The 26,680-nt window shown below is 43.8% G+C and overlaps 1 protein-coding gene across 2 annotated transcripts in view; it reads left to right on the top strand.

The window, feature by feature from the left end:
* LOC112239724 (desmin-like) overlaps positions 1-26,680 on the top strand; it is a 27,610-nt gene extending 930 nt beyond the window's left edge. The window contains exons 2-10 of one of the 2 annotated variants that reach the window (XM_042320031.1): positions 4,092-4,152; positions 5,748-5,843; positions 11,455-11,616; positions 16,367-16,492; positions 17,653-17,873; positions 19,708-19,802; positions 22,095-22,180; positions 23,318-23,399; positions 25,714-26,680. In XM_042320031.1, the coding sequence (XP_042175965.1) occupies positions 4,092-4,152; positions 5,748-5,843; positions 11,455-11,616; positions 16,367-16,492; positions 17,653-17,873; positions 19,708-19,802; positions 22,095-22,180; positions 23,318-23,399; positions 25,714-25,724 (940 nt within the window). In that variant the 3' untranslated portion in view covers positions 25,725-26,680. The remainder of the gene's footprint in view (positions 1-4,091; positions 4,153-5,747; positions 5,844-11,454; positions 11,617-16,366; positions 16,493-17,652; positions 17,874-19,707; positions 19,803-22,094; positions 22,181-23,317; positions 23,400-25,713) is intronic. The other variant, XM_042320032.1, reaches the window with a different exon arrangement.

The raw sequence follows: 26,680 nt of genomic DNA, 5'->3' as shown, positions 1-26,680 counted from the left end.
ACCTCTGTAATAGACTCTTTAAAGTTATTAGCTTGGGAATTTTGGACTGTTCGATTATGGGCCCCTAAGATATAAATACTGGACGTCTGTTGTTTGTAAGGTTTAGAGGTTTATAGGTCACATGTCAATAAGTCACCTGGCTATAAGTCACTTGGCTATAAGTCACTTGGCTATAAGTTACCTGGCTATAAGTCACTTGTCAATAAGTCACTTGGCTATAAGTTACTTGGCTATAAGTCACTTGGCTATAAGTCACTTGGCTATAAGTCACTTGGCTATAAGTCACCTGGCTATAAGTCACTTGGCTATAAGTCACTTGGCTATAAGTCACCTGGCTATAAGTCACCTGGCTATAAGTCACCTGGCTATAAGTCACTTGGCTATAAGTCACTTGGCTATAAGTCACTTGGCTTAAGTCACTTGTCAATAAGTCACTTGGCTATAAGTCACTTGGCTATAAGTCACTTGGCTATAAGTCACTTGGCTATAAGTCACTTGGCTATAAGTCACTTGGCTATAAGTCACCTGGCTATAAGTCATCTGGCTATAAATCACTTGTTTTATCTCATAGTAACATATTTTAACAGACCACGCTGACATACCTTTCGGCTTGTGCCTCCAACAGTGCGTGTGTTTTCTATACGCATCCCACTGCCCGTAGGGAGACATCCCATTTTGTGGTGATACATTTTAGTCAACGCAACGGTTTGCAGAGCTGCTAATAGATGTTTTCTATTGGATCAGCAGTGTGAAATCAGCTCTGGCGTATTTTTTGTATTGGATTGTCTCTCCGTTACTGCAACAGCTGGTAGGGTCTATCTCCTTCAAGGCCTCTGTGTGTGTGTGTGTGTGGGGGGGGTGCATGAAAGGATGCTGTGAAGAAGGGGGAATGAGGGGGAACGGGGGAGGGGGTGAGGGAGAGGCAAAATACTGTGGAAGTGGAAGGAAAGGTTGAGAAGGTTGGGGGTGGAATGCGCAGCTGCTGTGTAACACTGACCTCAGATCAGCTCAGGGTTGGTTGTCATAAAGAGTCTCAGAATAGGAATTCTGATCAGATCAGGTCTGTTCTGTACCCTGGTTTACCAGACCTGGTAGAGACTGATCTTAGATCAGGTATTAGAACACACTCTGTAATTCTGTTCCACAAACTCCCTTGGCTGTGTGTGACCTCTGAAGAGGTAAAATCAGACGCATCACGTGTAGCCGTCAATCGTTTCCTCTGTGATACTGCATACAAATAGCCTGGACTGCCAACCATTACACACACTAGACAAGACTCGACTCCTGTAGTCAGAGAGAGACTGTGGAAGGTTCCAGAATCTATTCCTGTAGTCAGAGAGAGAGAGACTGTGGAAGGGTACAGACTCTACTCCTGTAGTCACAGAGAGAGAGAGAGAGAGAGAGAGAGAGAGAGACTGTGGAAGGGTACAGAATCTATTCCTGTAGTCAGAGAGAGAGACTGTGGAAGGGTCCAGACTCTATTCCTGTAGTCACAGAGAGAGAGACTGTGGAAGGGTCCAGACTCTATTCCTGTAGTCACAGAGAGCGACTGTGGAAGGGTCCAGACTCTATTCCTGTAGTCAGAGAGAGAGACTGTGGAAGAGTCCAGACTATTCCTTTTTTCACAGAGAGAGAGAGAGATTGTGGAAGGGTACAGACTCTATTCCTGTAGTCAGAGAGAGAGACTGTGGAAGGGTCCAGACTCTATTCCTGTAGTCACAGCGAGAGACTGTGGAAGGGTCCAGACTCTATTCCTGTAGTCACAGAGAGAGACCGTGGAAGGATCCAGACTCTATTCCTGTAGTCAGAGAGAGAGAGAGACTGTGGAAGGGTACAGACTCTATTCCTGTAGTCACAGAGAGAGAGACTGTGGAAGGGTCCAGACTCTATTCCTGTAGTCACAGAGAGCGACTGTGGAAGGGTCCAGACTCTATTTCTGTAGTCAGAGAGAGAGACTGTGGAAGGGTCCAGACTATTCCTTTTTTCACACAGAGAGAGAGAGAGACTGTGGAAGGGTACAGACTCTATTCCTGTAGTCTGAGAGAAAGAGTGTGGAAGGGTCCAGACTCTATTCCTGTAGTCACAGAGAGAGAGTGTGGAAGGGTCCAGACTCTATTCCTGTAGTCACAGAGAGAGACTGTGGAAGGGTCCAGACTCAATTCCTGTAGTCAGAGAGAGAGTGTGGAAGGGTCCAGACTCTATTCCTGTAGTCAGTGTAAAGTCTGCTGTTCCAACACTGTAAAGTCTGCTGTTCCAACAGTGTAAAGTCTGCTGTTCCATCAGTGTAAAGTCTGCTGTTCCATCAGTGTAAAGTCTGCTGTTCCATCAGTGTAAAGTCTGCTGTTCCATCAGTGTAAAGTCTGCTGTTCCAACAGTGTCTGCTGTTCCAAAGTCTGCTGTTCCAACAGTGTAAAGTCTGCTGTTCCATCAGTGTAAAGTCTGCTGTTCCATCAGTGTAAAGTGTAAAGTCTGCTGTTCCAACAGTGTAAAGTCTGCTGTTCCATCAGTGTAAAGTCTGCTGTTCCATCAGTGTAAAGTCTGCTGTTCCATCAGTGTAAAGTCTGCTGTTCCATCAGTGTAAAGTCTGCTGTTCCATCAGTGTAAAGTCTACTGTTCCATCAGTGTAAAGTCTGCTGTTCCAACAGTGTAAAGTCTGCTGTTCCATCAGTGTAAAGTCTGCTGTTCCATCAGTGTAAAGTCTGCTGTTCCAACAGTGTAAAGTCTGCTGTTCCATCAGTGTAAAGTCTGCTGTTCCAACAGTGTAAAGTCTGCTGTTCCATCAGTATAAAGTCTGCTGTTCCATCAGTGTAAAGTCTGCTGTTCCATCAGTGTAAAGTCTGCTGTTCCAACAGTGTAAAGTCTGCTGTTCCAACAGTGTAAAGTCTGCTGTTCCATCAGTGTAAAGTCTGCTGTTCCAACGTGTAAAGTCTGCTGTTCCATCAGTGTAAAGTCTGCTGTTCCATCAGTGTAAAGTCTGCTGTTCCAACAGTGTAAAGTCTGCTGTTCCATCAGTGTAAAGTCTGCTGTTCCATCAGTGTAAAGTCTGCTGTTCCATCAGTGTAAAGTCTGCTGTTCCAACAGTGTAAAGTCTGCTGTTCCAACAGTATAAAGTCTGCTGTTCCATCAGTGTAAAGTCTGCTGTTCCATCAGTATAAAGTCTGCTGTTCCATCAGTGTAAAGTCTGCTGTTCCAACAGTGTAAAGTCTGCTGTTCCATCAGTGTAAAGTCTGCTGTTCCATCAGTGTAAAGTCTGCTGTTCCAACAGTATAAAGTCTGCTGTTCCAACAGTGTAAAGTCTGCTGTTCCATCAGTGTAAAGTCTGCTGTTCCAACAGTATAAAGTCTGCTGTTCCATCAGTGTAAAGTCTGCTGTTCCAACAGTGTAAAGTCTGCTGTTCCATCAGTGTAAAGTCTGCTGTTCCATCAGTGTAAAGTCTGCTGTTCCATCAGTGTAAAGTCTGCTGTTCCAACAGTATAAAGTCTGCTGTTCCAACAGTGTAAAGTCTGCTGTTCCATCAGTGTAAAGTCTGCTGTTCCAACAGGCACAAACAGGGAGGAAAAGGGCTGCATTTGAATCTGTTTAAACTCAAATTGAACCTTTTCTTTAATCCCTCCCTCCCTCCCACCCTCCCTCCCACCTCCCTCCCTCCCTCCCACCTCCCTCCCTCCCTCCCTCCCTCCTCCCTCCCTCCCTCCCACCTCCCTCCCTCCCTCCCCCTCCCTCCCTCCCTCCCTCCCCCTCCCTCCCACCTCCCTCCCTCCCTCCCTCCCTCCCACCTCCCTCCCTCCCTCCCTCCCTCCCTCCCTCCCTCCCTCCCTCCCTCCCTCCCTCCCTCCCTCCCTCCCTCCCTCCCCCCTCCCTCCCTCCCTCCCTCCCTCCCCTCCCTCCCTCCCTCCCTCCCTCCCTCCCTCCCTCCCTCCCTCCCTCCCCTCCCCCTCCCTCCCTCCCTCCCTCCCTCCCTCCCTCCTCCCTCCCCCCCCTCCCTCCCTCCCTCCCTCCTCCCTCCCTCCCTCCCTCCCTCCCTCCCTCCCTCCCTCCCTCCCTCCCTCCCCCCTCCCTCCCTCCCTCCCTCCCTCCCTCCCTCCCTCCAGACTGCAGGAGGAGATCCACCAGAGGGAAGAGGCAGAGAACAACCTGTCTGCCTTCAGAGCTGTGAGTCACACTTTCCCTCTCCTTCTCTCTCTCTTTGTCTGCCTTCAGAGCTGTGAGTCACACTTCCCCTCCTCTCTCTCTTTGTCTCTCTCTCTTTGTCTGCCTTCAGAGCTGTGAGTCACACTTCCCTCTCCTTCTCTCTCTCTTTGTCTGCCTTCAGAGCTGTGAGTCACACTTTCCCTCTCCTTCTTCTCTCTCTTTTGTCTGCCTTCAGAGCTGTGAGTCACACTTTCCCTCTCCTTCTCTCTCTCTTTGTCTGCCTTCAGAGCTGTGAGTCACACTTCCCTCTCCTTCTCTCTCTCTTTGTCTGCCTTCAGAGCTGTGAGTCACACTTCCCCTCTCCTTCTCTCTCTCTTTGTCTGCCTTCAGAGCTGTGAGTCACACTTTCCCTCTCCTTCTCTCTCTCTTTGTCTGCCTTCAGAGCTGTGAGTCACACTTCCCCTCTCCTTCTCTCTCTCTTTGTCTGCCTTCAGAGCTGTGAGTCACACTTCCCCTCTCCTTCTCTCTCTCTTTGTCTGCCTTCAGAGCTGTGAGTCACACTTCCCCTCTCCTTCTCTCTCTCTTTGTCTGCCTTCAGAGCTGTGAGTCACACTTCCCTCTCCTTCTCTCTCTCTTTGTCTGCCTTCAGAGCTGTGAGTCACACTTCCCCTCTCCTTCTCTCTCTCTTTGTCTGCCTTCAGAGCTGTGAGTCACACTTCCCCTCTCCTTCTCTCTCTCTTTGTCTGCCTTCAGAGCTGTGAGTCACACTTCCCTCTCCTTCTCTCTCTCTTTGTCTGCCTTCAGAGCTGTGAGTCACACTTCCCCTCTCCTTCTCTCTTTTGTCTGCCTTCAGAGCTGTGAGTCACACTTCCCCTCTCCTTCTCTCTCTCTTTGTCTGCCTTCAGAGCTGTGAGTCACACTTCCCCTCTCCTTCTCTCTCTCTTTGTCTGCCTTCAGAGCTGTGAGTCACACTTCCCCTCTCCTTCTCTCTCTCTTTGTCTGCCTTCAGAACTTTCTCTCTTCCCAAATGATCAATGATCAACATGCTGTCAGGTTAGATCATTGATGACAGTACCGAGTGTGATACCAACATGAACTGAAGCTGCAATTATTCCCTAGAGTAACTTCTGAGTGTCTCTCTCATTATCTCTCTGTCTCTGTGTCTCTATCTCTCTATCTCTCTCTCTCTCTGTCTATCTCTCTGTCTATCTATGTGTCTCTGTCTATCTCTCTGTCTATCTCTCTGTCTATCTCTCTGTCTCTCTCTCTCTGTCTCTCGCTCTCTATCTCTTTCTCTGTCTATCTCTCTGTCTATCTCTGTCTCTCTGTCTATCTCTCTGTCTATCTCTCTGTCTATCTCTCTGTCTCTCTCTCTGTCTCTCTCTCTCTTCTCTCTCTCTCTCTCTCTCCATCTCTCTCTCTCTCTCTCTCTCTCTCCCCCTCTCTCTCTCCTCTCTGTCTGTCTGTCTGTCTGTCTCTCTCTCTCCTCTCGCTCTCTCTGTCTCTCTCTCTGTATCTGTGTCAGTATGTCGGCTCTCATCTTGGGGAAAGGCCTTATGCTGAAACATCAATACTAATCGTCAACTCTATCCCCTGTTCTTGTTCCGTTTCTCTAGGACGTGGACTCTGCCACTCTGGCCAGGCTGGACCTGGAGAGACGCATTGAGAGTCTACAGGAGGAGATCGCCTTCCTCAAGAAGATCCACGAGGAGGTTAGTGTGGTCCTGCATGGCCTTTTGAGACAATTCCTTTTCACACAACTGAGCCAAGCCCGGCCAAACTGAACTGGGCCGGCCTGTTGAGGCTTCTACCATAGTTGCTCAAACCATGCTACAAGGTTAATGTGAACAGAACATATCAAACCAGCACATTATGCTGTGGAAACAGGAGATAGGATCCTGCCCTATGGGCCATTCTGGCAGTTAAGTTCAAGCCATCAGTGTCAGTTCCCCTGCCTTCTTTCTCACATCCTACCCTTCAATACACTGAAGGTGTATGGTACTCCCAGCTACTATACTCCCAGTGACTATAACTACTAGCTACTGTACTCCCAGCTACTATACTCCCAGTGACTATAACTACTAGCTACTGTACTCCAAGCTACTATACTCCCAGTGACTATAACTACTAGCTACTGTACTCCCAGCTACTATACTCCCAGTGACTATAACTACTAGCTACTGTACTCCCAGCTACTATACTCCCAGTGACTATAACTACTAGCTACTGTACTCCCAGCTACTATACTCCCAGTGACTATAACTACTAGCTACTGTACTCCCAGCTACTATACTCCCAGTGACTATAACTACTAGCTACTGTACTCCCAGCTACTATACTCCCAGTGACTATAACTACTAGCTACTATACTCCCAGCTACTATACTCCCAGCTACTATACTCCCAGTGACTATAACTACTAGCTACTATATTCCCAGCTACTGTACTCCCAGAGACTATACCTGCTAGCTACTATACTCCCAGCTACTGTACTCCCAGAGACTATACCTACTAGCTACTATACTCCCAGCTACTGTACTCCCAGAGACTATACCTGCTAGCTACTATACTCCCAGCTACTGTACTCCCAGAGACTATACCTACTAGCTACTATACTCCCAGCTACTGTACTCCCAGAGACTATACCTACTAGCTACTATACTCCCAGCTACTATACTTCCAGTGACTATAACTACTAGCTACTGTACTCCCAGCTACTATACTCCCAGTGACTATAACTACTAGCTACTGTACTCCCAGCTACTATACTCCCAGTGACTATAACTACTAGCTACTATACTCCCAGCTACTATACTCCCAGCTACTATACTCCCAGTGACTATAACTACTAGCTACTATACTCCCAGCTACTGTACTCCCAGAGACTATACCTACTAGCTACTATACTCCCAGCTACTGTACTCCCAGAGACTATACCTACTAGCTACTATACTCCCAGCTACTATACTCCCAGTGACTATACCTACTAGCTACTATACTCCCAGCTACTATACTCCCAGTGACTATACCTACTAGCTACTATACTCCCAGCTACTATACTCTCAGCTACTGTACTCCCAGCTACTATACTCAGTGACTATACCTACTAGCTACTATACTCCCAGCTACTATACTCTCAGCTACTGTACTCCGAGCTACTATACTCCCAGTGACTATAACTACTAGCTACTATACTCCCAGCTACTATACTCTCAGCTACTGTACTCACAGTGACTATACTCCCAGCTACTATACTCCCAGTGACTATACCTACTAGCTACTATACTCCCAGTGACTATACCTACTAGCTACTATACTCGCAGCTACTATACTCCCAGCTACTGTGCTCCCAGCTACTATACTCCCAGCTACTGGACTCCCAGCAACTATACTCCCAGCCACTATACTCCCAGCTACTGTACTCCCAGCTACTGTACCTACTAGCTACTGTACTCCCAGCTACTGTACCTACTAGCTACTGTACTCCCGGCTACTGTACTCCCAGCTACTGTACTTCCAGCTACTGGACTCCCAGCAACTATACTCCCAGCCACTATACTCCCAGCTACTGTACTCCCAGCTACTGTACCTACTAGCTACTGTACTCCCAGCTACTGTACCTACTAGCTACTCTACTCCCAGCTACTGTACCTACTGTACTCCCAGCTACTGTACTCCCGGCTACTGTACTCCCGGCTACTGTACTCCCAGCTACTGTACTCCCAGCTACTGTACCTACTAGCTACTGTACTCCCGGCTACTGTACTCCCAGCTACTGTACTTCCAGCTACTGTACCTACTAGCTACTACACTACCAGCTACTGTACTCCCAGCTACTGTACTTCCAGCTACTATACGTACTAGCTACTATACTACCTGCTACTGTACTCCCAGCTACTATACCTACTAGCTACTATACTACCAGCTACTGTACTCCCAGCTACTATACCTACTAGCTACTACACTACCAGCTACTGTACTCCCAGCTACTATACCTACTACCTACTATACTAACTTCTACTGTACTCCCAGCTACTATACTCCCAGCTACTGTACTCCCAGCTACTATACTCCCAGCTACTGTACTCCCAGCTACTATACTACCAGCTACTGTACTCCCAGCTACTATACCTACTAGCTACTATACTACCAGCTACTGTACTCCCAGCTACTATACCTACTAGCTACTATACTACCAGCTATTGTACTCGCAGCTACTATACTCCCAGCTACTGTACTCCCAGCTACTGTACTCCCAGCTACTATACTTCCAGCTACTGTACCCCCAGCTACTATACTCCCAGCTACTGTACTCCCAGCTACTGTACTTCCAGCTACTGTTCTTCCAGCTACTGTACTCCCAGCTACTATACCTACTAGCTACTGTACATCTCTAACCATACATCTCTAACCATACATATCTAACCATACATCTCCAACATACATCTCCAACCATACATCTCCAACATACATCTCCAACCATACATCTCTAACCATAGATATCTAACCATACATCTCCAACCATACATATCTCACCATACATATCTAACCATACATCTCTAACCATACATCTCCAGCCATACATCTCCAACCATACATCTGTAACCATACATATCTAACCATACATCTCTAACCATACATCTCCAGCCATACATCTCCAATCATACATCTCTAACCATACCTCTCCAACCATACATCTCCAACCATAGATATCTAACCATACATCTCTAACCATACATATCTCACCATACATATCTAACCATACATCTCCAGCCATACATCTCTAACCATACATCTCCAACCATACAGTCACATCCTGTGTGCGGGACTTTCCTAGTTTCTAATTGCATAGTTTATCATTTCTATAGCGAGTTGATCATATATGTGACACTCACTACTATGGTAGCCAGAACATTCTGGGCAAAACACCACCACCACCACCACACACACACACACACACACACACACACACACACACACACACACACACACACACACACACACACACACACACACACACACGTACAGTTACACAGTGCACAATGGATGGAGGAACTTGATCTGGTTTCTGAAGCCAGATCCTGTCATGCTGTCTCTTCTGACATTTGGACTTCAGTGCTATGCTGGCCTGACCTGTCCTGACTTGGTTAAGGCAGAGTGTCAGCTGGGCCTGTGACATCGAGGGCCCTCTGTAACATTGTTCAACAGATGCACAGCTAAAATTAAATCATGAGAGAGAGAGACTAGCAGCTGGGAAATATTTAGGGCAGAGAAAGAGATCATTGATCCTGTCTATGTAGGACAGCGAGAGAGAGAGAGAGAGAGAGAGAGGGGGAGAGAAACCATTGGTCCTGTCTTTGTAGGACAGAGAGAAAGAGAGAGAGAGAGACCATTGGTCTGTCTTTGTAGGACAGAGAGAGAGAGAGAGAGAGAGAGAGAGAGACCATTGGTCCTGTCTGTGTGTTGTAGGAGCCAGGGTTTTGTCCTGTATATATGTTGTAGGAGCCAGGGTTTTGTCCTGTATATATGTTGTAGGAGCCAGGGTTTTGTCCTGTCTGTGTGTTGTAGGAGCCAGGGTTTTGTCCTGTCTGTGTGTTGTAGGAGCCAGGGTTTTGTCCTGTATATATGTTGTAGGAGCCAGGGTTTTGTCCTGTCTGTGTGTTGTAGGAGCCAGGGTTTTGTCCTGTATATATGTTGTAGGAGCCAGGGTTTTGTCCTGTCTGTGTGTTGTAGGAGCCAGGGTTTTGTCCTGTCTGTGTGTTGTAGGAGCCAGAGTTTTGTCCTGTATATATGTTGTAGGAGCCAGGGTTTTGTCCTGTATATATGTTGTAGGAGCCAGGGTTTTGTCCTGCCTATATGTTGTAGGAGCCAGGGTTTTGTCCTGTCTGTGTGTTGTAGGAGCCAGGGTTTTGTCCTGTCTAAATGTCGTAGGAGCCAGGGTTTTGTCCTGTCTGTGTGTTGTAGGAGCCAGGGTTTTGTCCCCTCTAAATGTCGTAGGAGCCAGGGTTTTGTCCTGTCTGTGTGTTGTAGGAGCCAGGGTTTTGTCCTCTCTAAATGTCGTAGGAGCCAGGGTTTTGTCCTGTCTGTGTGTTGTAGGAGCCAGGGTTTTGTCCTGTCTGTGTGTTGTCGGAGCCAGGGTTTTGTCCTCTCTAAATGTCGTAGGAGCCAGGGTTTTGTCCTCTCTAAATGTCGTAGGAGCCAGGGTTTTGTCCTCTCTAAATGTCGTAGGAGCCAGGGTTTTGTCCTCTCTAAATGTCGTAGGAGCCAGGGTTTTGTCCTCTCTAAATGTCGTAGGAGCCAGGGTTTTGTCCTCTCTAAATGTCGTAGGAGCCAGGGTTTTGTCCTCTCTAAATGTCGTAGGAGCCAGGGTTTTGTCCTCTCTAAATGTCGTAGGAGCCAGGGTTTTGTCCTCTCTAAATGTCGTAGGAGCCAGGGTTTTGTCCTCTCTAAATGTCGTAGGAGCCAGGGTTTTGTCCTCTCTAAATGTCGTAGGAGCCAGGGTTTTGTCCTCTCTAAATGTCGTAGGAGCCAGGGTTTTGTCCTCTCTAAATGTCGTAGGAGCCAGGGTTTTGTCCTCTCTAAATGTCGTAGGAGCCAGGGTTTTGTCCTCTCTAAATGTCGTAGGAGCCAGGGTTTTGTCCTCTCTAAATGTCGTAGGAGCCAGGGTTTTGTCCTCTCTAAATGTCGTAGGAGCCAGGGTTTTGTCCTCTCTAAATGTCGTAGGAGCCAGGGTTTTGTCCTCTCTAAATGTCGTAGGAGCCAGGGTTTTGTCCTCTCTAAATGTCGTAGGAGCCAGGGTTTTGTCCTCTCTAAATGTCGTAGGAGCCAGGGTTTTGTCCTCTCTAAATGTCGTAGGAGCCAGGGTTTTGTCCTCTCTAAATGTCGTAGGAGCCAGGGTTTTGTCCTCTCTAAATGTCGTAGGAGCCAGGGTTTTGTCCTCTCTAAATGTCGTAGGAGCCAGGGTTTTGTCCTGTCTATTGAATGACTCAGGAACGTTGAGGAAAGAAGTCATTATGCTAAAGGATCATTAAAAAAGAAAAAGGCAACGCTCGCCATTAAAACCGTATTACTTTATAAACGCAGCTATAAAAATACACTTGAAGTTTCAGGGTTCATCAGAACCTCTCTTCACAAAGGCTAGTAATCCAAATAAAATCCTGTTCATGCTACTACGATAAACATCCCCTGTAGCAGCGATTCTGATTCTTACATGTAAAACCACTCCGATTCAACTCTAGTTGACCCCTATAACACCTAACCTCTGACCCCTGACCTTTATCCCCTAACCTAAAACCCCTGACCTCTGACTTCGTACCCCCTGCAGGAGATCCATGAGATGACGAGCCAGATCCAGGAGACCTCGGTGCAGGTCCAGATGGACATGTCCAAACCAGACCTGACCGCTGCCCTCAGGGACATCCGTATGCAGTACGAGGGCATCGCAGCCAAGAACATCTCCGAGGCAGAGGACTGGTACAAGTCCAAGGTGACACCATCTATAACAGTATTATATAATATGGTATAGTACAGAGGAACCATCTATAACAGTATTATATAATATGGTATAGTACAGAGGAACCATCTATAACAGTATTATATAATATGGTATAGAACAGAGGAACCATCTATAACAGTATTATATAATATGGTATAGTACAGAGGAACCATCTATAACAGTATTATATAATATGGTATAGTACAGAGGAACCATCTATAACAGTATTATATAATATGGTATAGAACAGAGGAACCATCTATAACAGTATTATATAATATGGTATAGTACAGAGGAACCATCTATAACAGTATTATATAATATGGTATAGTACAGAGGAACCATCTATAACAGTATTATATAATATGGTATAGAACAGAGGAACCATCTGTAACAGTATTATATAATATGGTATAGAACAGAGGAACCATCTATAACAGTATTATATAATATGGTATAGAACAGAGGAACCATCTATAACAGTATTATATAATATGGTATAGAACAGAGGAACCATCTATAACAGTATTATATCATATGGTATAGAACAGAGGAACCATCTATAACAGTATTATATAATATGGTATAGAACAGAGGAACCATCTATAACAGTATTATATAATATGGTATAGTACAGAGGAACCATCTATAACAGTATTATATAATATGGTATAGTACAGAGGAACCATCTATAACAGTATTATATAATATGGTATAGTACAGAGGAACCATCTATAACAGTATTATATAATATGGTATAGTACAGAGGAACCATCTATAACAGTATTATATAATATGGTATAGAACAGAGGAACCATCTATAACAGTATTATATAATATGGTATAGAACAGAGGAACCATCTATAACAGTATTATATAATATGGTATAGTACAGAGGAACCATCTATAACAGTATTATATAATATGGTATAGTACAGAGGAACCATCTATAACAGTATTATATAATATGGTATAGTACAGAGGAACCATCTATAACAGTATTATATAATATGGTATAGAACAGAGGAACCATCTATAACAGTATTATATAATATGGTATAGTACAGAGGAACCATCTATAACAGTATTATATAATATGGTATAGTACAGAGGAACCATCTATAACAGTATTATATAATATGGTATAGAACAGAGGAACCATCTATAACAGTATTATATAATATGGTATAGAACAGAGGAACCATCTATAACAGTATTATATAATATGGTATAGAACAGAGGAACCATCTATAACAGTATTATATAATATGGTATAGTACAGAGGAACCATCTATAACAGTATTATATAATATGGTATAGAACAGAGGAACCATCTATAACAGTATTATATAATATGGTATAGTATCTATATATTATATAATATGGTATAGTACAGAGGAACCATCTATAACAGTATTATATAATATGGTATAGTACAGAGGAACCATCTATAACAGTATTATATAATATGGTATAGTACAGAGGAACCATCTATAACAGTATTATATAATATGGTATAGAACAGAGGAACCATCTATAACAGTATTATATAATATGGTATAGTACAGAGGAACCATCTATAACAGTATTATATAATATGGTATAGAACAGAGGAACCATCTATAACAGTATTATATAATATGGTATAGAACAGAGGAACCATCTATAACAGTATTATATAATATGGTATAGAACAGAGGAACCATCTATAACAGTATTATATAATATGGTATAGAACAGAGGAACCATCTATAACAGTATTATATAATATGGTATAGTACAGAGGAACCATCTATAACATCTATATAATAGTATTATATAATATGGTATAGAACAGAGGAACCATCTATAACAGTATTATATAATATGGTATAGTACAGAGGAACCATCTATAACAGTATTATATAATATGGTATAGAACAGAGGAACCATCTATAACAGTATTATATAATATGGTATAGAACAGAGGAACCATCTATAACAGTATTATATAATATGGTATAGTACAGAGGAACCATCTATAACAGTATTATATAATATGGTATAGTACAGAGGAACCATCTATAACAGTATTATATAATATGGTATAGTACAGAGGAACCATCTATAACAGTATTATATAATATGGTATAGAACAGAGGAACCATCTATAACAGTATTATATAATATGGTATAGAACAGAGGAACCATCTATAACAGTATTATATAATATGGTATAGTACAGAGGAACTATCTATAACAGTATTATATAATATGGTATAGAACAGAGGAACCATCTATAACAGTATTATATAATATGGTATAGAACAGAGGAACCATCTATAACAGTATTATATAATATGGTATAGAACAGAGGAACCATCTATAACAGTATTATATAATATGGTATAGTACAGAGGAACCATCTATAACAGTATTATATAATATGGTATAGTACAGAGGAACCATCTATAACAGTATTATATAATATGGTATAGAACAGAGGAACCATCTATAACAGTATTATATAATATGGTATAGAACAGAGGAACCATCTATAACAGTATTATATAATATGGTATAGTACAGAGGAACCATCTATAACAGTATTATATAATATGGTATAGTACAGAGGAACCATCTATAACAGTATTATATAATATGGTATAGAACAGAGGAACCATCTATAACAGTATTATATAATATGGTATAGAACAGAGGAACCATCTATAACAGTATTATATAATATGGTATAGAACAGAGGAACCATCTATAACAGTATTATATAATATGGTATAGAACAGAGGAACCATCTATAACAGTATTATATAATATGGTATAGAACAGAGGAACCATCTATAACAGTATTATATAATATGGTATAGAACAGAGGAACCATCTATAACAGTATTATATAATATGGTATAGTACAGAGGAACCATCTATAACAGTATTATATAATATGGTATAGTACAGAGGAACCATCTATAACAGTATTATATAATATGGTATAGTACAGAGGAACCATCTATAACAGTATTATATAATATGGTATAGAACAGAGGAACCATCTATAACAGTATTATATAATATGGTATAGAACAGAGGAACCATCTATAACAGTATTATATAATATGGTATAGTACAGAGGAACCATCTATAACAGTATTATATAATATGGTATAGTACAGAGGAACCATCTATAACAGTATTATATAATATGGTATAGTACAGAGGAACCATCTATAACAGTATTATATAATATGGTATAGAACAGAGGAACCATCTATAACAGTATTATATAATATGGTATAGTACAGAGGAACCATCTATAACAGTATTATATAATATGGTATAGAACAGAGGAACCATCTATATCACACCGCAGTATTATAAATTGCCTTAGGATGGTACACACCAGGGTTGGGGTTTATTTTGTTTCAATTTCATATAATTCATTAAATTAGAATTGGAATTGAATTGAAATGAAATCGACTCCAACCCTTGCGCAAAACATGATAAAATCCCAACATTATCTGTGTGTGATTGCCAGTACTTGAACCAGAGCATTGCTAGATGAGCTAGAAGCTGGATATTGATATGTGGACTGTGACTCTTAACCATACATCTCCAACCATACATATGGCTAAGCTAACTACATCAGCACCACTACACAGTGACAGTAGCTAAGCTAACTACATCAGCACCACTAGACAGTGACTGTAGCTAAGCTAACTACATCAGCACCACTAGACAGTGACAGTAGCTAAGCTAACTACATCAGCACCACTAGACAGTGACTGTAGCTAAGCTAACTACATCGGCACCACTAGACAGTGACTGTAGCTAAGCTAACTACATCGGCACCACTAGACAGTGACTGTAGCTAAGCTAACTACATCAGCACCACTACACAGTGACTGTAGCTAAGCTAACTACATCAGCACCACTAGACAGTGACTGTAGCTAAGCTAACTACATCAGCACCACTAGACAGTGACTGTAGCTAAGCTAACTACATCAGCACCACTAGACAGTGACTGTAGCTAAGCTAACTACATCGGCACCACTAGACAGTGACTGTAGCTAAGCTAACTACATCAGCACCACTACACAGTGACTGTAGCTAAGCTAACTACATCAGCACCACTAGACAGTGACTGTAGCTAAGCTAACTACATCGGCACCACTAGACAGTGACTGTAGCTAAGCTAACTACATCAGCACCACTAGACAGTGACTGTAGCTAAGCTAACTACATCAGCACCACTAGACAGTGACTGTAGCTAAGCTAACTACATCAGCACCACTAGACAGTGACTGTAGCTAAGCTAACTACATTGGCACCACTAGACAGTGACTGTAGCTAAGCTAACTACATCAGCACCACTACACAGTGACTGTAGCTAAGCTAACTACATCAGCACCACTACACAGTGACTGTAGCTAAGCTAACTACATCAGCACCACTACATAGTGACAGTAGCTAAGCTAACTACGTCAGCACCACTACATAGTGACAGTAGCTAAGCTAACTACATCAGCACCACTACATAGTGACAGTAGCTAAGCTAACTACATCAGCACCACTACATAGTGACAGTAGCTAAGCTAACTACATCAGCACCAGTACATAGTGACAGTAGCTAAGCTAACTACATCAGCACCACTACACAGTGACAGTAGCTAAGCTAACTAAGTTGGCACCACTACACAGTGACTGTAGCATCTATTCCACCCCATGTCTCCACCTCCTCTCCAGGTGTCAGACCTGAACCAGGCTGTGAACAAGAACAATGATGCTCTGAGACAGGCCAAACAGGAGAGCATGGAGTTCAGGCATCAGATCCAGTCCTACACCTGTGAGATCGACTCTCTCAAGGGAACCGTGAGTACTCTGTTACTACACCCTACTCTAAATTACTACACCCTACTCTATATTACTACATTCTACTCTATATTACTACATTCTACTCTATATTACTACACCCTACTCTATATTACTACACCCTACTCTATATTACTACATTCTATTCTATATTACTACATTATACTCTATATTACTACACCCTACTCTATATTACTACATTCTACTCTATATTACTACATTCTACTCTATATTACTACACCCTACTCTATATTACTACATTCCCTACTCTATATTACTACATTCTACTCTATATTACTACATTCTACTCTATATTACTACATTCTACTCTATATTACTACACCCTACTCTATATTACTACATTATACTCTATATTACTACTCCCTACTCTATATTACTACATTCTACTCTATATTACTACTCCCTACTCTATATTACTACACCCTACTGTATATTACTACATTCTACTCTATATTACTACATTCTACTCTATATTACTACATTCTACTCTATATTACTACACCCTACTCTATATTACTACATTCTACTCTATATTACTACACCCTACTCTATATTACTACATTCTACTCTATATTACTACATTCTACTCTATATTACTACACCCTACTCTATATTACTACATTCTACTCTATATTACTACACCCTACTCTATATTACTACATTCTACTCTATATTACTACATTCTACTCTATATTACTACATTCTATTCTATATTACTACATTATACTCTATATTACTACATTCTATTCTATATTACTACATTATACTCTATATTACTACTCCCTACTCTATATTACTACATTATACTCTATATTACTACTCCCTACTCTATATTACTTCTTGTATTTGACTGTCCAATGGTTTTAAATATGTGGGTACGATGCACTTCAGGACAATTCCCTAACCTATCATCACTTCAATCACCTCTCCCCGAATCCCCCATCCCCCCTCTCAATCTAACTATGATACCTGTTTACCTACTTTACTGTTAATGTAATCATGTCTCTCTCTCTCTCTCTCTCTCTCTCTCTCTCTCTCTCTCTCTCTCTCTCTCTCTGTCTCTCTGTCTCTCTCTCTCTCTCTCTCTCTCTCTCTCTCTCTCTCTCTCTCTCTTCTCTCTCTCCCTCTCCTCCCTACAGAACGAGTCTCTGCTGAGGCAGATGAGGGAGATGGAGGATCGTCTGGGAAACGAGGCTGGAGGTTACCAGGACTCCGTCACCCGTCTGGAGGCTGAGATCGCTAAGATGAAGGATGAGATGGCTCGTCACCTCAGAGAGTACCAGGACCTCCTCAATGTCAAGATGGCCCTGGATATAGAGATCGCTACCTACAGGAAGCTACTGGAAGGAGAGGAGAGCCGGTAGGAGAGAGGGATAAGTAGAGGGAGGGATAGAGAAGAGGGGGAGAGGTGTAGGGGGGGGATAGAGAAGAGGTAGGAGAGGAGGGGGGAGGGATAGAGAAGAGGGAGGAGAGGTGTAGGGGGAGGGATAGAGAAGAGGGAGGAGAGGAGTAGGTGGAGGGATAGAGAAGAGTTAGGAGAGGAGTAGGGGGAGGGATAGAGAAGAGGGAGGAGAGGTGTAGGGGGAGGGATAGAGAAGAGGGAGGAGAGGAGTAGGGGGAGGGATAGAGAAGAGGGAGGAGAGGGGTAGGGGGAGGGATAGAGAAGAGGGAGGAGAGGTTTAGGGGAGGGATAGAGAAGAGGGAGGAGAGGTGTAGGGGAGAGATATAGAAGAGGTAGGAGAGGAGTAGGGGGAGGGATAGAGAAGAGGGAGGAGAGGTGTAGGGGAGGGATAGAGAAGAGGGAGGAGAGGAGTAGGGGAGGGATAGAGAAGAGGGAGGAGAGGTGTAGGGGGAGGGATAGAGAAGAGGGAGGAGAGGTTTAGGGGAGGGATAGAGAAGAGGGAGGAGAGGTGTAGGGGAGGGATAGAGAGAGAGGGAGAAGAGGAGGGGAGGGGGAGGGAGGAGAGGAGTAGGGGGAGGGGATAGAGAAGAGGGAGGAGAGGACTAGGGGGAGGGATAGAGAAGAGGGAGGAGAGGTGTACAGGGAGGGATAGGGGAAAGGGAGGAGAGGTGTAGTAGGGGGAGGGAGGAGAGGAGGGGGAGGAGTAAGGGGAGGGATATAGAAGAGGGAGGAGAGGAGTAGGGGGAGGGATATAGAAGAGGGAGAGAAGGAGTAGGGGAAGGGGGAGGGATAGAGAAGAGGGAGGAGAGGAGTAGGGGAGGGGGAGGGATAGAAAAGAGGGAGGAGAAGAGTAGGGAGAGGGGGAGGGATAGAGAAGAGGGAGGAGAGGAGTAGGGAGAGGGGGAGGGATAGAGAAGAGGGAGAGGAGGAGTAGGGGGAGGGGGAGGGATAGAGAAGAGGGAGGAGAGGAGTAGGGGGAGGGACAGAGAAGAGGGAGAGGAGGAGTAGGGGGAGGGGAGGGATAGAGAAGTATGAGGAGAGGGGGGAGGGGGATAGAGAAGAGGGAGGAGAGGAGGGAGGAGGGGGAGGGATGGAGAGGAGGAGTAGGGGGAGGGATGGAGAAGAGGTAGGGGAGGAGTAGGGGGGGGGGGAGGTGTAGGGGAGGGATAGAGAAGGGGAGAGGAGGAGTAGGAGGAGGGATGGAGAGGAGGAGTAGGGGGAGGGATGGAGAAGAGGTAGGGGAGGAGTAGGGGGAGGGGAGGTGTAGGGGAGGGATAGAGAAGAGGGAGAGGAGGAGTAGGAGGAGGGATGGAGAGGAGGAGTAGGGGGAGGGATGGAGAAGAGGTAGGGGAGGAGTAGGGGGAGGGGAGGTGTAGGGGGAGGGTTCCCAAAATACATGTATAAATTGATCAAAACCAAGTAAGGTAGTTATGCAATACATTTTTATAGATAAAACAATAAATACCATTATGTTTAAATGTTTGCGGGCTTTTCTCCTCAGACAATACAACAGATGATTCAAATGGGGTGTGGAAGATATTTAAACTCTTCCCGGTAGGATACACTTGTGCTTCCTCTTCCCCATTACCGTTGAGGAGGAGGGAGGAGATAAGATGCAAGGTATTGCGAAAGGCACATTGCGATAGAGCCAGGGTAAAAGTAGGTGAGGGAGGTCATCATGAATGGAATCAGCCACAATAGATTGTTGCAGGGACTTTCAAACGTTCAGTCAAATAGATATTTAACCTGTCATTTCCTGTATGTTTTGTCTTCTCTCTCTCTCTTTCCCCAGCATCACTGTATCTGGCTCCCACTCCGCTGCTCACTCTGCCTCTCACTCTGCTGCTCACTCTGCTGCCTCATCATATTCCACTATTGGATTCAGAGGTGAGAACACATTTCTTCAGCGTTTTACCAGAAGGGGGAGAAGTGGAAAATAGCTTGACAGTTGAAGCATTTCAGATATTAATAATTCTAAGACCAGGGAGGGGAGGAGAAGGGGGAGGAGTAGGGGGAGGAGTAGGGGGAGGAGAGGTGTAGGGGGAGGGGAGGTGTAGGGGGAGGGGAGGAGTAGGGGGAGGAGAGGAGTAGGGGGAGGAGAGGTGTAGGGGGAGGGGAGGAGTAGGGGGAGGAGGGGAGTAGGGGGAGGAGAGGTGTAGGGGGAGGAGAGGAGTAGGGGGGAGGAGAGGAGTAGGGTGAGGAGAGGTGTAGGGGGTATGTCTTGTTTACCAGCCAAATGAAAATAATGGAGCCCTATTAGACTTAATTAATATTGATTAAGGATGCCATAAATCAACTGTGGCTTTTGGGTTAGCTTGTGGTTTGATCAGGTTGTGGTTAGGTTAGGTTGAGGTAGGGTTAGCTTGTGGTTTGATCAGGTTGTGGTTATGTTAGGTTGAGGTAGGCTTAGCTTGTGGTTTGATCAGGTTGTGGTTAGGTTAGGTTGAGGTAGGGTTAGGTTGTGGTTTGATCAGGTTGTGGTTAGGTTAGGTTGAGGTAGGGTTAGCTTGTGGTTTGATCAGGTTGTGGTTAGGTTAGGTTGAGGTAGGGTTAGCTTGTGGTTTGATCAGGTTGTGGTTAGGTTAGGTTGAGGTAGGGTTAGCTTGTGGTTTGATCAGGTTGTGGTTAGGTTAGGTTGAGGTAGGGTTAGCTTGTGGTTTGATCAGGTTGTGGTTAGGTTAGGTTGAGGTAGGGTTAGCTTGTGGTTTGATCAGGTTGTGGTTAGGTTAGGTTGAGGTAGGGTTAGCTTGTGGTTTGATCAGGTTGTGGTTAGGTTAGGTTGAGGTAGGGTTAGCTTGTGGTTTGATCAGGTTGTGGTTAGGTTAGGTTGAGGTAGGGTTAGCTTGTGGTTTGATCAGGTTGTGGTTAGGTTAGGTTGAGGTAGGGTTAGCTTGTGGTTTGATCAGGTTGTGGTTAGGTTAGGGTTAGCTTGTGGATCAGGGTTAGGTTGTGGTTTGATCAGGTTGTGGTTGTGGTTAGGTTAGGTTGAGGTAGGGTTAGCTTGTGGTTTGATCAGGTTGTGGTTAGGTTAGGTTGAGGTAGGGTTAGCTTGTGGTTTGATCAGGTTGTGGTTAGGTTAGGTTGAGGTAGGGTTAGCTTGTGGTTTGATCAGGTTGTGGTTAGGTTAGGTTGAGGTAGGGTTAGGTTGTGGTTTGATCAGGTTGTGGTTAGGTTAGGTTGAGGTAGGGTTAGCTTGTGGTTTGATCAGGTTGTGGTTAGGTTAGGTTGAGGTAGGGTTAGCTTGTGGTTTGATCAGGTTGTGGTTAGGTTAGGTTGAGGTAGGGTTAGCTTGTGGTTTGATCAGGTTGTGGTTAGGTTAGGTTGAGGTAGGGTTAGCTTGTGGTTTGATCAGGTTGTGGTTAGGTTAGGTTGAGGTAGGGTTAGCTTGTGGTTTGATCAGGTTGTGGTTAGGTTAGGTTGAGGTAGGGTTAGGTTGTGGTTTGATCAGGTTGTGGTTAGGTTAGGTTGAGTTAGGGTTAGGTTGTGGTTTGATCAGGTTGTGGTTAGGTTAGGTTGAGGTAGGGTTAGGTTGTGGTTTGATCAGGTTGTGGTTAGGTTAGGTTGAGTTAGGGTTAGCTTGTGGTTTGATCAGGTTGTGGTTAGGTTAGGTTGAGGTAGGGTTAGCTTGTGGTTTGATCAGGTTGTGGTTAGGTTAGGTTGAGGTAGGGTTAGCTTGTGGTTTGATCAGGTTGTGGTTAGGTTAGGTTGAGGTAGGGTTAGGTTGTGGTTTGATCAGGTTGTGGTTAGGTTAGGTTGAGGTAGGGTTAGGTTTTGGTTTGATCAGGTTGTGGTTAGGTTAGGTTGAGGTAGGGTTAGCTTGTGGTTTGATCAGGTTGTGGTTAGGTTAGGTTGAGGTAGGGTTAGCTTGTGGTTGTTTTTTACCTCATTTCGCGGGCCTATCTACTCTCTGCTGCTGTGGTAAGAGACTAAGGTTGTTTTGGGGGTTAGGTTGTGGTTTGATCAGGTTGTGGTTAGGTTAGGTTGAGGTAGGGTTAGGTTGTGGTTGTGGCTGGGTTACGGTTGTGATAGTTTTACTTGTGATCTATACTTTCCATTCAAAACATCAGCCTAGAGATAGTTGGTTAGTCTTGAGTTGACATCTTTTTCAAGTCTCATTAAGCCTGAGAGCTGAGTCCTGGGTTAGACTAAGGTTGTGTTACCTCTGTCCTCTCCCTGCAGAGACCAGCCCAGACGTAGGGCGTTCATCAGAGGTCCACTCAAAGAAGACTGTTCTGATCAAGACCATCGAAACCCGCGATGGAGAGGTGAGCTAAACAGACAGAACGACAAAAAACAGAAGACACTATGGACCAATATAGGCCTCATCCTAAATAACTCCATATCCCCTTCATAGTGCACTACCAGGGCCCGGGACTCGTGTCAAAAGTAGCACACTATATTTTAGGAATGGGGTGTTATTTTGCACTTTGACATAGCACCTCATAGCCTTACAGTCATTTAATTAATACATGTTGATCTAGATGAAATATTCATTGAGAGAGGGTGCTAGTGCTCTGTGTGTAAGTACAGTTTAAATCTCAACTGTTGATCAACTACCTTTAATTAACTCACTTCTCCTATCCGGAGCACCTCAGTATTAAACCTGATGACTCTACCCCACCTCCGAGCATCATCACCCTCCTCTCACAGTTCAGAGATGTACAGAGGACACCAGGGTTCGGGTCAATATAATTTCATTTCAGACAATTCGTGAAGTGAACAGAATAGAAAAGCATTGAGACGGCCTCCCAAGTGGTGCAATGCTTGATGCATTACGACAGACCCGGGTTCGATCCCAGGCCGTCACAACCGGCCGTGACCGAAAGTCCCATAGGGCAGTACACAATTGGCCCAGCGTCGTCCGGGTTAGGGGAGGGTTTGGCCTGGCGGGGGGTTTTACTTGGCTCATCGCACTCCAGCGACTCCTTGTGGCGGGCTGGGCGCCTGCAGGCTGACCCCTCTGGTCGTCAGTTGAACAGTGTTTCCAGGTTAAGCGGGCGGGTGTTCAGAAGCAAAGTTTTGGTGGTTCCTGTTTCGTAGGATGCATGACTCGACCTTCACCTCCCGAACCCTTTGGGGAGTTGCAGCGATGAGACAAGATCGTAATTGGATCCCTATTGGAAATCACGAAATTGGGGAGAAAAAGAAAATAAATAAATAAAGGTAAATTACAACAACCAAAAATAAAATCATTGAGGAGAATTAGGAATTGGAATTTAATTTTACTTCCTGAATGTACATTTTACTTCCTGAATTTACATTTTACTTCCTGAATTTACATTTTACTTCCTGGATTGGCTTGAACCCTGGAGGACACACTATTGTTCACACTAAACTACAGTCCTTGTCTCCGGTATATCTATATGTATTTTATTGTGTTTATTTCACCTTTATTTTCACAGGAAAGTCCCTTTGAGACTTTGTCTCTTTTGGAAGAGAGCCCTGTCTCACAAAAAAAAAAAAAAAAAAGCAGAAAAAAACAAGGTACATAAACAAGGAAAGAGTTGAGATAACGGCAGTGTCATGACAACACAACAATACAACAACACAACAATACAACAATACAACAACACAACAATACAACAACACAACAATACAACAACACAACAACACAACAACACAACAAATACAACAACACAACAACACAACAATACAACAATACAACAACACAACAACACAACAATACAACACATACAACAACACAACAACACAACAATACAACAATACAACAACACAACAACACAACAACACAACAATACAACAATACAACAACACAACAATACAACAACACAACAACACAACAATACAACAATACAACAACACAACAACACAACAATACAACAATACAACAACACAACAACACAACAACACAACAATACAACAACACAACAACACAACAATACAACAACACAACAACACAACAATACAACAAATACAACAAATGCATAAACCGGATAGGTGCAGTGGTGTTATACAGGGTCAGTCATAGTAGTATGATAGGTGTTGTTTTACAGGGTCAGTCATAGTAGTATGATAGGTGCAGTGGTGTTATACAGGGTCAGTCATAGTAGTATGATAGGTGGTGTTATACAGGGTCAGTCATAGTAGTATGATAGGTGTTGTTTTACAGGGTCAGTCATAGTAGTATGATAGGTGCAGTGGTGTTATACAGGGTCAGTCATAGTAGTATGATAGGTGTTGTTTTACAGGGTCAGTCATAGTAGTTTGATAGGTGTTGTTTTACAGGGTCAGTCATAGTAGTAGAATGATAGGTGTTGTTTTACAGGGTCAGTCATAGTAGTATGATAGGTGTTGTTTTACAGGGTCAGTCATAGTAGTATGATAGGTGTTGTTTTACAGGGTCAGTCATAGTAGTATGATAGGTGTTGTTTTACAGGGTCAGTCATAGTAGTATGATAGGTGTTATTTTACAGGGTCAGTCATAGTAGTAGTATGATAGGTGTTGTTTTACAGGGTCAGTCATAGTAGTATGATAGGTGTTGTTGTACAGGGTCAGTCATAGTAGTATGATAGGTGTTGTTTTACAGGGTCAGTCATAGTAGTATGATAGGTGTTGTTTTACAGGGTCGGCCCATAGTAGTACGGAGCCCCAGTAGCAAAATAGGGTTAAGTGCCTTTCTCAACGGCACGTGGACTGATTTTTCACCCTGGGTATACAAACCCCGCAATCTTTCGCTTACTGCCCCAGACGTTCTAACCGCTAAGCTGCTCGCTGGTTTCCGCCAGCGACTCTGACACACAGCGATGTCACCCGTAAGAATGTGGCCTACGATAAGCAGTGTCCAATGGTTTTAAAGAAGTGGCAGCAGCGTTTATATAGATGATATTGCCCATAGTCAAAGGCCGACATTATGAACATTTGAACATCTTGGCCATGTTCTGTTATAATCTCCACCCGGCACAGCCAGAAGAGGACTGGCCACCCCTCATAGCCTGGTTCCTCTCTACCCGGCACAGCCAGTAGAGGACTGGCCACCCCTCATAGCCTGGATCCTCTCCACCCGGCACAGCCAGAAGAGGACTGGCCATCCCACATAGCCTGGTTCCTCTCTACCCGGCACAGCCAGTAGAGGACTGGCCACCCCTCATAGCCTGGTTCCTCTCTACCCGGCACAGCCAGTAGAGGACTGGCCACCCCTCATAGCCTGGTTCCTCTCCACCCGGCACAGCCAGAAGAGGACTGGCCACCCCTCATAGCCTGGTTCCTCCCTAGGTTTCTTCCTAGAGTTCTGGCCTTTCTAGGGAGTTTTTCCTAGCCACCGTGCTTCTACACCTGCATTGCTTGCTGTTTGGGGTTTTAGGCTGGGTTTCTGTACAACACTTTGAGATATCAGCTGATGTACGAAGGGCTATATAAATAAATTTGATTTGATTTGACAGGGAAATTGACTGAACAATAGTTTTCCTACAACCTAGCAATCTATTTCTGAAGAACAAGCCCAGTTTAAGACTCAGTTTCTTCACTAGCTCATCTGCGTGTTTTAAATGACAACTTGTCGTCGATCCAAATGCCCAAGGTATTTATATGAGGGGACTCGTTCATTATCCTATTTTTTGTATTCTGTTGTATTTTGTAAAAAAAAGTTGTGTGATTGTACGATGCGGGGCTCCCTTGTGAAAGAGACCTTGGTCTCAATGGGATTCCCTGTTGAACGAAAGGTACAACAAACAAGTCAAATACAAACCTATACACTTCGTCTCTCTGTTGGCTATCTGGTTGTTGTCTCTCTGTGCCCCTGACCTCTCGACCTCGACTGACTGTCCTCTCCTTCCACAGGTGGTCAGTGAATCTACACAGCACCAGCAGGACATCATGTAAACAACAACAAACAAACAAACGAAGCAACAACAAGTTAAAACATTTTTTTTTTTTTAAGGACGTTTACACACCAAGATACAAGGGCTGCTCTAGGTAGGTTTTCTAGGGAAAGCCTCTTTTGAAAGGTCTCTTTTTGAGAGGGAGTGAGTTATTAACACCGTATAAGGTGTTATAACCACATTTACAAAGGGATATACCTGCCTTAGGTATGTTCATAACTCACTAACTCCTAGTAATCAGATTGTATATGACCAATCACCAAAGGAGAAGAAGACAGAAGAAGACAATATTACCGTAATCAGAAGGAAATGTTACCGTAATCAGAAGACAATGTTACTGTAATCAGAAGGCAATGTTACCGTAATCAGAATACAATGTTACCGTAATCAGAATACAATGTTACCGTAATCAGAAGACAATGTTACTGTAATCAGAAGACAATGTTACTGTAATCAGAAGACAATGTTAATGTAATCAGAAGACAATGTTACCGTAATCAGAATACAATGTTACCGTAATCAGAAGACAATGTTACCGTAATCAGAATACAATGTTACCGTAATCAGAAGACAATGTTACCGTAATCAGAAGAAAATGTTAATGTAATCAGAAGACAATGTTACCGTAATCAGAATACAATGTTACCGTAATCAGAATACAATGTTACCGTAATCAGAAGACAATGTTACCGTAATCAGAAGACAATGTTACAGTAATCAGAAGGTGGGAACAAGGTGGAATGAAATTCAAGTCAGGCCCTGGCCAGAACAGAACACGCATGGCTAGAGGGGATCTCCAGAATGTCAAGAGATGTATCTCTGTAGTCCACGTTTCTTTGTGTGTGTGTGTTTGTGTCAGAAAGGGTCTGTCTGCTTCACAATGTTTCACAGCCGATGATCTGAAATAAAATAGAGTGTATTGTTGA

This window comes from Oncorhynchus tshawytscha, linkage group LG03, assembly GCF_018296145.1.
Source record: "Oncorhynchus tshawytscha isolate Ot180627B linkage group LG03, Otsh_v2.0, whole genome shotgun sequence".
Classification (NCBI taxonomy): Eukaryota; Metazoa; Chordata; class Actinopteri; order Salmoniformes; family Salmonidae; genus Oncorhynchus; species Oncorhynchus tshawytscha.
Note: the sequence above shows the minus strand (reverse complement) of the source record. Positions and strands in the feature narration are given on the sequence as shown.